The sequence below is a fragment of the Ischnura elegans genome, chromosome 9 (assembly GCF_921293095.1).
Source record: "Ischnura elegans chromosome 9, ioIscEleg1.1, whole genome shotgun sequence".
NCBI lineage: Eukaryota > Metazoa > Arthropoda > Insecta > Odonata > Coenagrionidae > Ischnura > Ischnura elegans.
The window spans coordinates 104487290-104498896 of NC_060254.1; the positions used below are offsets into that span (position 1 = coordinate 104487290).

An 11607-nucleotide genomic window follows, 5' to 3' on the forward strand; every position below is an offset into this window, starting at 1 on the left:
TTCCCTTTTTTGCATGTCATAAGCGCTGCACAAGCATGTCATACGCGCTGCACAAGCATGTCATAAGCGCTGCACAAGCATGTCATAAGCGCTGCACAAGCATGCCAGGAGCGCTGCGCTAATGTGCCACGATCGCTTCAAACGCATGTCCGAATCGCTGAAAATACATTCCTAATGTGCCACTACTATCGCCGCAAAAAAAGGTAGAACGCTGAACTTTAGGCATTTGTATGAAATTCTGCCGAAGCTCCACAGGGTCGTTTCAGATATCGTTGTACTCGTTGTACTAATGATCCATTGTTGTAGTCAAATAAACAATGAGTTGAACGATATCTGACACGACTGTCGAGCTTCGGCAGAATTTATACAAATGCTTAACGTTCAGCATTCTACCATTTTTGCGCCGATAATAGCAATCTTCAAGTACTACTTAAGTATGTGAGGGGCAGCAAGAATTAATTGAAAACACAGGTTTGCAATAAATGATTTTATTAATGATTACTCTGTTTTAAGTATACATTAGAGTACTGATTAATGATAGACATAATACACGAAGACACTCACCCATAATGACACTGCATATTTTCGTTCCCATAAACTTTTTCTTCTTCATCCCCTCAACTCCAGACTTTCCGGTGAGGCAGAAGTGCTTCGCTGCTTCGTCAGTGAATACAAAATATAAAATTTTGTATACTGAGGGTTGCTCCTCATCACCACAAATGCGAGCAATTTGAGTAACCTGTAAAGAAAAATATTATGTAATCAATGGAATTCTGGTTGAAATTATCATAAAAGAATTAAACACAAATGATTGAGGCCTTACCAAATTATTGTGGAGAGATACATCCTCTGACAGTTCCCTCTCAAGCTCCTCTACATCATCCAAAGTTTTAAGAGGGAATTTCCGGTTGACGGAAATGCTCTCTTCATTCACTACAGGCTTGGACTTTAGCTCTTTCTTTAATTCTGTGAGCATGCTTAAAGCCATGCTCACCTTCCCATCTAATCTCCTGTATCTCTTTTCCCATATCTTCTCCTGAGCTTGCATGAACCCTAAAATTTTAAATGTGGAAAGGTTAGTTTACAAAGTGACCTTTATGTCAGTACTTATATAAATAAATACATGATAAAAATATTACCATACAACTCTTCTGCTGTTGCCGGCCGCTTAGTCTCTCTTTCTTTCCCACCAGGTGCTTGCGGATCTAGTTGTTTTCCTGCTATGAGAAATGTCCATTAATTTTAACTCGTGTACTGCATAATACATCATCGCGTCAGCCCATCTCGTTAGACAATCTTTTTAATATTTTACTAAAAAGGTTGGCTAACTAAAAAATTTTGAGCTGCGAACTTTTCCTGTGACATGCGTTACACATTTCCTATTTCACTATTAATGGAAACCTATATAATCAATATTTAAAAGCTTATATCCAATGGTTCCGAACATAACTACGACCACGTATGTAAACAAAAACACAAAGTCTTAAAATGTGTTTATATTCACCATGCTAGAATGCCAATTCTACCTAATTTCAAGGAGAATTGAATTTAAATTAACTAAAATTATACATTTTAAAAGAAGACGATAAATTCTTACCTATTAAGAATCCCCAAGGACGATCAACAGTTCCACAACGTTGGCCGCCATAGACTCAGTAAACTTCCCAAGCACCCTGGTAAACAATCGCGTAGCGGAGGATTGTTGCATTGTTGCACAAACTCGCATTAGCAGCGTTCCAGCAGCGGGCTGCAGGCATGCTTTGCGCATGCGCTGTTGATGCGCTGCAATTGCATGTTTCGCCAGCGCGCTGCGAAAGAGCGCTGCACAAGCGCTGTTACCGCGCTTCATTGAAACGGAAACGAACTTGCAGCTGTGAAACCCCTGTGCAGCGCTGCTGCAGCTATTCGTGTTTACTGGGATGTTACCACTTTCACTCGCTTGTAATAGGCTTTATTTCTCTCTATCATCATTTATTTGCTCCTTTGACGTATAAAAGATATTTTTGATTAAATATGAGTTTTGCCGCAATGTTATCACTTTATATCACTCTGAATAGGCGACTGTTATTTCACTCCATCATCAATTTGGCGTTTCTCTCGGCATAGAAAAAAGATCTTTTTATTTAAGTATGAAGTTTACCACAACGGTATCAGTTTCTTTCATCTGTAACTATATTTCATTTCATCGTCAGCCATTGATTCCCTTGACGATAAAAGAAGATATTTGTTAATAAGTATGAGGTTTACCGCAATATTATCATTTTCTCTCACTTGGAATGCGCAACTTATACATATGTATTTCACCCAATCACAATTTATTTATTTCCTCGTAATTACACTTCTTTTAATTACACCCAGCTCCTTATTTTTATAACAATTTCCTAACTCGTTCCTCTAGTATGACATTTACATTTGCTTTTGAATCCTACGTTCACGTTCCATGATATGTTATTTTCGTCTGCTACGGTGCCAATGGCATAACCTTCTGTTGATAACATTTAGACGGAACTTACTTAATGACAACTATATTACCAAATCATGAATAAATAGCAATATACGGAACCAATATTTAAAAGAAACTACGATCTCAAGGATAGTTTCAATAATTCATTCCAGCAACAACAATCTCCATCACATACAAACTTTATTGTGATGTTGTAATATTGTTTCCTTCGATTCTGTAGGTACAGCATTACTACCACACATTATATAAGCATTGTTAACAACTTATCCAATATCGTTTATCTTAATCTAGCAATAAGTCGTAATTTCCGCAAATAAAAAGATTGAGAATGACGACAACAAACTGTGCCAATGAGTCTTCACTTGTTTTTACCCTTCTTTCATTGGTGGAGACACGTGAAACTTCGGATATATTCGGATTTTCCCTGTTTGGGAAGGGGAGGGAACCGTACCGACTGGTTTGAAACCGACGACCTTACAGAATCGCTGAAAGTGTCGTCGTCGGTGCGGAATCCGTTGTCGGTACGGTTTGATGTCCAGTCGGTGGGCTTGAAAGGGAAACCGACCGGTGCGGCACCGACGAAATACAGAATACGGCCCCAGGTCACGTAACTTCAAGCGATATTCGAGCATATTGAATTACCAATTATTGACGTTTGCGGAGTACTAGGAGAGTTTTGGCTTATATACTTGGACTCGTGAGAAAATTTCCTATTCAATGAGACTAACTAGCATGATGAACAAATTTCATGCATGTTCCCCATTAAATGGATCGTTCGAGTGAGGACTGCGGGATTCCTCAGAAGAGTGGGAGAGAATAGAAAGCCTAGTCAATACTTAAAGTAGAATACACACCATTATAATCGAACATTTCTTGAAAAAATGATCTTGATGGCCTGATGAAAGCAATCCTCGAATGACAAGTGGTTGGTAAGAGCGGAAAAGTAAGACCTCCGTTTTAATATTTAAAGAACCAGAAATGAAGAAAATGAAAGTGCATTAGAGAGATTCCATCGCCCTCCACGAGACATGAATGCAGTATAGTGAACCTCTTAAAATTTACGTGAACTATTAATTTTTAACAGCTCTCATTCCTACTAGTTGCCTACATAGTCACGGAGATTGATACCAGTAAACAGCTGAGGATTCGTAGCATAAAATACAACTATAAAAGAGTAAATGATGAAATATCGAAATAAAAGTAATCACAGAATAAGGTAATATTTACGCACCGCACAGGATTTAGTTCTTATTTAGCCACCAATAGATACAAAGAGAAGTAGAAGATCTATGCATATTCAAAGGCCTATCAAATGAAGTGAATGATATTGACTCACCATATTCCTTTAGCCTTCGTCTTCCTTGAAACCTCATCGGAATGCCCAATTCAACCCCAAATGATTCACGGAAGTGATCCATTACACCAATATTAAACAAGGACCTGAAAAGAAAAAGTTAAAAGCATTAAAGGCTGGCAATATTCACGCCTTTACATGCCCTTACAGCATAAATTGAAGATTATGTTGATATTAAAGGCCACAACAAATTATCATACTACCGACTACAAAGTTGAAATAGATGGAAAAAAGAAAGTGCCAAGCGAAGTGCTGTAAATCCAATTATTATCCCTAATATTCTATTACTTTTCCTCATTGTATAATTATACGACCAATTATTGCGGAGCGGCTTTGGAATGGGAGATGCATGTCTTAACGAAATAAGTAGATCGCAATCTCCTAGACTTAAATATCAAGGACTTTTCCGAATGCCTCGTAGAAACTTATGTTACGTGGAATAACTCGCCATTCAGATACCAATTAGAGAATTTTTTTTAAGGGTGAATAAGGGTTCCTGGCTAACAACTTAAGAAATCGCTTCATTTTGAAATTTCACGTTCTATTACAATGAAAAGCGAAGCACCGTGGCTGGCATGAAATACACTGTTCCACGTCCTCATTTAATACCTTTATTGTCACTGCGATAAAATTCATCATTTTAACCTGCGTTAAAAAGTAACTAATCTGCTGAAGTACTAGAAGTAAGCTACCGGATTGCCGTAAGGATCATAATTCCTACAATCAATCCGTTATCTTTGATGTCCTAAAAACCACGATAAATGTAAAGATAAAACCACCTACAGGTTCGTTACTCATTTTAAATGTCGACACTTCATAATGGAATGCAATTTTCACAATTTACGCTTAGCACACTCGGAAAAATTATTACGTACTTAGTCAAGGGTCCAACGAGAAGAATGATCAAGTATTTGCTCTGGCAACAAATTAAGTACGAGACATAGTCCATTGCCGATATACTTTTCATAAAATCTCGAAAATTTTCCATTCTTAGGTCACAAGATAGAGACTAAAATTAGTACGCCAGTAACCGGCAAGGGTATTTCCCTATCACTGGCGTTCTCTAAAAAAACTATCCTGACACTAATCTAATTAACTTCGAGGCACATGCCACACGTGGTAAAAAAAGTTCGAATGTGAAGGCAGTTGGCGTAGTAAATATTGTCACTCAAAATATATGCTACTCTGATCACGATATCTGAATGGAATTACACAAATTGTATTTGCGAAGTATCCTACACTTCGGTGAATAAATTGAAAGTGCATTGAAAATGATATGAAAGGATTCACCAAAGAAGTAATCAAAGTACTCACCTCTTAACCCCAGGAGAGCTTGCCGCTAACTGAAGTCCAGAAACAGTGGTGGGGGATGTTCCGACACTTCGTCAGCCATGTCACGTGTGCCTGTGACGTCACGATAATTTCGAACCGATTTATTCTTCAAGGCAACGAAAACAAGAAAAAACCGTTGAATATCGTAGATGCTAGCTGATTTAAAATTTTATACCATAAAATACTTCAATAAATACGGTTATGTTCTATATTATAATTGAAAAATTTATCGCGCGGAAAATCAATAAGACGCTTAACCAATAAGATTCGTTCATTTGCTTCCGCTGTTATACAAAAATAGCGCGAATTTCTCAAGCGGCTAACGGTCGAAACTCACGAGATCAATGTTCCAGAATTTTCTAGTCATCTGCGAAGGTCATTAGTTACGTTTGCAAAACACGTCATCGCATCACGAAAAACAGTATAACAGGGTATCAACGGTCTTCATTCAACTGTCGTCTTCTAAGCAGCACCTCCCCTCACCCCTACTTACGAAGAAAGCACACCCCATTCCATCACCAACCGTCATTTCGGTAAAGTCACACTTCTGAATATTTTAAAATTGTTAAATTTATTTCCTGGAATTTTCAACCGTTCCTTCGTTCGTTGAAGTCACCGTCTCATTATGCGGAAACGAGGATGGAGAGCGATTACTACAAGCTACATATCATCAGAATTACTGAGAAGAAATGCAGCGGTATTTACGGAGGTAAGTGAGCAAAAGCATTTTTATGAAATAGTGAAAAGAGAAAATAATTTTAATCACGACTATCCTCATGGATAAACATGTCTCAAATATAGCTCATCATGTAAAATGTTAGCAGGAGCCAGTGAATAGCGGAGATATGTAGTGAGTTCACAAACGATAAGAGCGTTGATAATCCCATTGTGCGATAAGAAGGTACATACGGGATAAGATTATTTGTTTTTCTTTAGTGCATAAAAACTCTCTACTTTAAGATTCGCATTTTCATCGATGTAATCAAATTTATCGAATATTTAAAAATAAAAAACCACACTGAGCATTAGTATCTTCAATTCAATCAAGGTTGTATGCATTGCGTAGCTGAATACTCCCTCGGATCTACGTATCATTCCGGTGGTAAAGATTCCATGACACAGAAATATTATATTGATGTACGCCAGCTGCAAATGTGTCATTCGATAGTCTCATAATTGCTGCCCTAAGTTTCATCGTAGAAAAACTTTCGAGTGACTCCAAAAAATTATTTTTAATCTTGTTAATTAGTCGAGGGGAAACCATAAACCTAGACAGAGTCAAATATAAAGATTTCAATTGCTTCGAAGATCTTCAATCTTCGTTATGATCTATGATATTTTATTAAGTCCACAATGTGATCATCTTCTTTCACTGCACCACAGATATCGATAAAGCAGGCTAACTTGCATGCTCGTTTTTACATTTGTTCATTTATAATTGCGTTCGTTAGTAGCTATCACACATTTCTTGGCCTCAAAATAGTGTCTGAATAATCATATGCTAAATGGTTCATTACTAGAAATTCTGTGTTTAGAACTTGTTTGTAACGACTCATATTATTTATATTTCATATGCCAAATTTTATTCTTGATCGAAGGTATAAATACTGGCAACTGGAGTAGGTTTAAACATATTTTAAATTGATAAAAGTCTTGGTTTAATTTTCCCATAAATGAAACCATTTTCAGTTAGAATTAATGGTGGATTTTAGGCGCCAATAAGAGTTAGCTTATTAGAGGTTCTGTTTTTAGAGAGGTTAAGTGAAGGTGATTTCGCAACAGATCGTCGAAGCAGCAGAGATCGACACTAAAATGCTCGCAAATTAAAAAAAAGCTGTACGGAAATAATCAATGAACTTCAGCTTCAGCACAAGCCAAGTTCATTGGCATTTGCTTTTTCACCCTTACTAGAGGGAAATTTCAATTGAAAAATTGAAACTAAATGAGCTTATGGATTGTAATCAACGCGTTTCCTCATGGGAATATTTCCTAATGTGTAATTCAGATTTTGCCAGCGTGGTTTGCTTATCAGTATTGTGTTATTTAATGATAATGGTCGTAATCAAAAAAAGCTGAAGAGATAAAATTCGTCCGCTTCGTAACTTTTATACATGAGATAAGCCGACAAAGTATTCGGTCAATATATAATAATATTCTTTCGCAACCCATGAGTTATGTCAGTACAAGGGGAAAGGTGTCGTGGTTTACTTCAGCTTTCAAACTGTTTCGATTTTTCTGTAAACTACATGACGAAGGAAAAAATTGGAGAGGGGTTTATTTTGGATAAAAAAGTGAACGAAGCAAATGTGGCAGAAATATTGAATTAGCACTTATGGCTTGCGTTTTGTCTGAGATTTACACGGTCGGCACGCAAGGGATCAAATCAAAGTATATACCATGAAACACGCAAAAGAATAGGTTTAGATTATAGCGAGTCATACGGTTACTGATCCACGTAGGTTTGCACATTCATGTTTTTAAAGCGCAGTGGGAAGTGGAGAAGAAGCTTATCTACTTCTACCAACCAAACACCTTTCTCACTTCAACTCTCTTTTCCAAAGAGGTGATTCAGTTGTTCTTTTCTATGTGACCCTGTTTTCACTGAAAAAAAACCTTTTTGAGAACTTTATTTTCACAACACTGCTTGCACTTTCAGACACTTTACAGATTAAAAACTGTTAGAAATGGCGTATCAGTATGGGGTGTAAAATTAAAGCATTGGAACATTACTAAGTTCTATACGAGCATTAGGAATATTCATCCCAAGGCATCTTAAATCAACTTAGTCGAACCTGTAGAAATTGGTGGCCAGATCACGCGATAGCGAAAGAGCAGTACTAGGAAATTTATACCTATTGAACTAATCTGAAAATCCTTTTTTATTCACCCCGCCATACTACAAAAACCGATAGCTCCAACATTCTAAGACACTCTACGAATAAACTCCTGAAATATATTTCATTTTCAGGAGACTCCGCGAATTGGGTCAAAGAATTTTCCTTCTCCTCAGAAAAAATGGAGCGATATCACTTCTGTTTAAAATTATTTTATGCAAAAATTGTTTAACCTCCATGTTGAATAAAACTGCAAGCGGAAAAGAGTCCCTACCTTCTACTTGCTTCCAGGTCCATCGACGACAGAGCTCAGCTTTAAAACAGCGACACCCCAAAATACTTATATTCACAAGTACTTCACATTGAACACAACACTGACAATGAATTATTTGATGGAAACATGACAATTTCACTTCACTCTTTAGCCGATGAGTAACACATTCTGGTAGCTTCACATAATTCCAAGAGACATGCAGACTGCTTTCATCGTGATGAAGAACGATTTATTATTATCCAAACGTTGAGGAAAAGGCTTGAAGAGATCGTTGACAACTTGATTTTAGGATTGCACTGTCAATCACTGAATTAATTGAATTGTTCACTCCACTTTTCGTAAACTGTAAAAAGAACAAGAAGTAGCTTTAAGCTATAGCACTAAAACTTTGGTACTGATTTAAGGAACAGTTCTTAATCATTATACTCGGAATTAACATGAAGTCAAAACCAAGGATATGGGTACAAAAACTCCAATAATTGTGTCCAAATAATTTGCCAAAAAATGTTTCATTCTTGATAAAAAATTATGTAAAATCATGATTAAATTTGTGGATTATCATGGATTAATACGTTATTTACGGGAATAGGACTCACCCGTACTCTTCGGCGACGGAGGAATCACCTCCTTACCATAACCGAACTGCTGTAGGACTCAAACTTAACTAGGTATGTTAGAATGAGGAAATGGGGGGGTGAAACCCAAAGTGACGCACGGCTTCATTCTCGGCGGAATCACTAAGGATATAAGGGGAGGTTGCCGTGAACAAATAGCTCAAGTCAGAGTCAAAATTGTCGGCCTGATTTCGAGTCCAAGTGCATCGCGAAGGCGCTCGGTTGGCGCGTCGTAGGGTGGAGAGCTGGTTGTTAAGGGGAGGTATTGAAGGAGAATGAGAGGGGATGGGGGAAAGGGAGTGAGGGCGCCACAAAAGAGACCCTCAACATTCCTCTCCTGACGTCACGTACTTAGGTCACGAGGTACGCTTTACTGAGTATAGTCGCAGAGTGAGCTCTTATGTTAACTTAACTGTGTTAAAGCAAATGAAATTACAAGTACGAGTGAACACGTGAATCAATGAACCAAATCCCCTGATATGGACGTATATTATGCCATTATGCGTAATATTACAATGACCGTGCGGTTTGGGAGCGGTGGTCCTCTTGCATGCTGCAAGATGGTGATTAATCTTCCCCTGCCAAACATCCGAAAAGTGGCACGCAGAGAATTATGTTGAATTAGAAGATTTAGAACATGCAGTAATTTCTGTTCAATCGCATGCACAATTGCATTGGTTACACGGTGAATTCTTAAGTTAATACATTTAAGTTTACACATTTTATTTCATGTTTTTATGTATCTTATTACCAAACATATACACCAAGGAGAACTTCTTAATCATTATACACGCAAGAAACATGTGATAAATGTTTTTCATGATAAGTTCTAATTCGATTATTATAGTGAGCTTTAAAGGTTCAACTCAACTATAAAGTATCACGGGATTAACTTCCATCCGAATGTGACTTCCTTTTTATAGGATGAACTGTGCTATCCAGAACTGCAATACATTACTTATCTTATGCCATCACCGCTTTTATTTGTTGCATAATTTTATGCCTAGGTGGAGGTTGGTGCGATGGCGGTAGGTGACGAGGATTTTAGTTTTCTGATCCCCCGACCAACCAACCACCTCAAGAATAGATAGTTTAGATGTAATGGCCAATGTTATATACCTGATTATTTTCATTCGTGTTCAGTATTTTCTGTCTTCTTTTTGGTCTTCCTGATTTAATATGCCGTACCTGAGTATTGCTTATTTTTTAATTTTTTATTTGTATGTTCTTTTTCATTACCGAAGGCTGTTTTTTTTAAATCTCCAATGGGTCATGACTAAAAGAATAAGTGATCGAACAAAAATCATTTCATTGCTAAACAATAAGTACACATTTGCTTCGTTTTCGACGAAATGGCCTCGGCGATGGTTGTTCTCCATAGAACGTTGCTAAGAATGCCTTTCAATGATTTTACCGCTTTCCTGAATCTAATTGTCCGCTTTTAAACGCTTTTTCCTAGCCAAATTGTCACTCCGCGAAATATGCAAGTCAAAAATCGCAAGTTCATTATTGGAAAGGAGGGTTATCGTAAACGCCCCATTGAAATTGCTCAAAGAACAGTTGGGTAGCACAAGCGCTTAGGAGACGGGCGGTGTCATGTATCAGAACACTTACAGAATTCAGCACGCCTCTTATTTTATTTTGAATGGCTCCGCGCCATCGACCAAGTATTTGCATTTATCGTGAAACCCGGCAGAATGAAATCAAAAAGTAACACGCCTCATTTGTCCCAAAACAGAGAAGCACACTATTTCGATTGTTTAATTCGATTCAGGATCGCCTGAATTTCATTTGTTTGCTTGGTGACTTTTAATGCCTCCATTGCTTATGCTGTATCTTTCTTTTAGGTGTCATATTTTATATGTCAAAACCTTGGCCACAGTTGATCTTTTTATATTTTTCTTTTAATAGCATAAAGGAAAAGAAATTTCAATTCCCATTCATCAAGTTTCGTTGTTGTCACTTCATTGTTCTCACTAAGCGAGAGAATCAATGGCTGTGATCTTGCTAATGAGGCTTGCTACTCGCCTTAAACGGACAACGGGATTAGATTCCGTTTACACATAAAAATGAAGTGCCCTAACGAAGTTGGGACTATCGTTTATCAAAGTCCTTTATGGTTCGGGGGAAAAACGAATTTCCATATCTATCCGTTCGGAAAAAATATCTCTTAATTTATCGCTTCTATTGGACCTGGAATTATAGTGTGGCTCTGATAATATGTTCTCCGTGTCGCTCTTAATGATTTTCAATTGTTCACGCAGTAGAAGCCTAGCGCGCAGCCTACGAGTCTCCAGCGGCTCCCAGCCTTATTCGCTCAACATCTGGGTAACGCTGTCTGTACGCCCGTAGAAGTTTTTAACGAAACCGGCAGCCTTCCTTTGTATTTTTTTTCAGTTCGCGGATTAATTCATTCTGCACCGAATCCCATACGCTCGCTGCATATTCAAGGTACGGCTAGACGAGTGCGAAATAGCACCTTTCTTTTACTTTCTCATCTGAAAATCTTCCCACAATACGCTAAACGAATCCTAATTTCTTCATGATAATGCCGCAAATATTCCTTATATGTGTTCCCCACGAGAGGTTCGACGTTACTCCCGGGTACTTCGTTTAATGCCTTTATGTTGATACCATCCACTGCATAAACATGGTTATAGTTAGACGCATTCTGCAAGAAATGTACTGTCATGCATTTGCTCAAGTTAACTTCGAGTTCCCACTCTTGGCTACAC

At 37.8% G+C, this 11607-nt stretch overlaps 1 protein-coding gene across 1 annotated transcript; it reads right to left on the bottom strand.

The window, feature by feature from the left end:
* Positions 1 to 472: 472 nt before the first annotated feature.
* LOC124165173 lies at positions 473 to 1632 on the bottom strand. The gene is made up of 4 exons (XM_046542469.1): positions 1598 to 1632; positions 1140 to 1217; positions 824 to 1053; positions 473 to 739 (listed from the first exon to the last, which is right to left on the bottom strand). The coding sequence occupies exons 3-4, from the start codon at positions 1046 to 1048 to the stop codon at positions 509 to 511; spliced, it is 456 nt and encodes a 151-aa protein (XP_046398425.1). The 5' UTR covers positions 1049 to 1053; positions 1140 to 1217; positions 1598 to 1632; the 3' UTR covers positions 473 to 508.
* Between the last annotated feature and the right edge of the window lie 9975 nt (positions 1633 to 11607).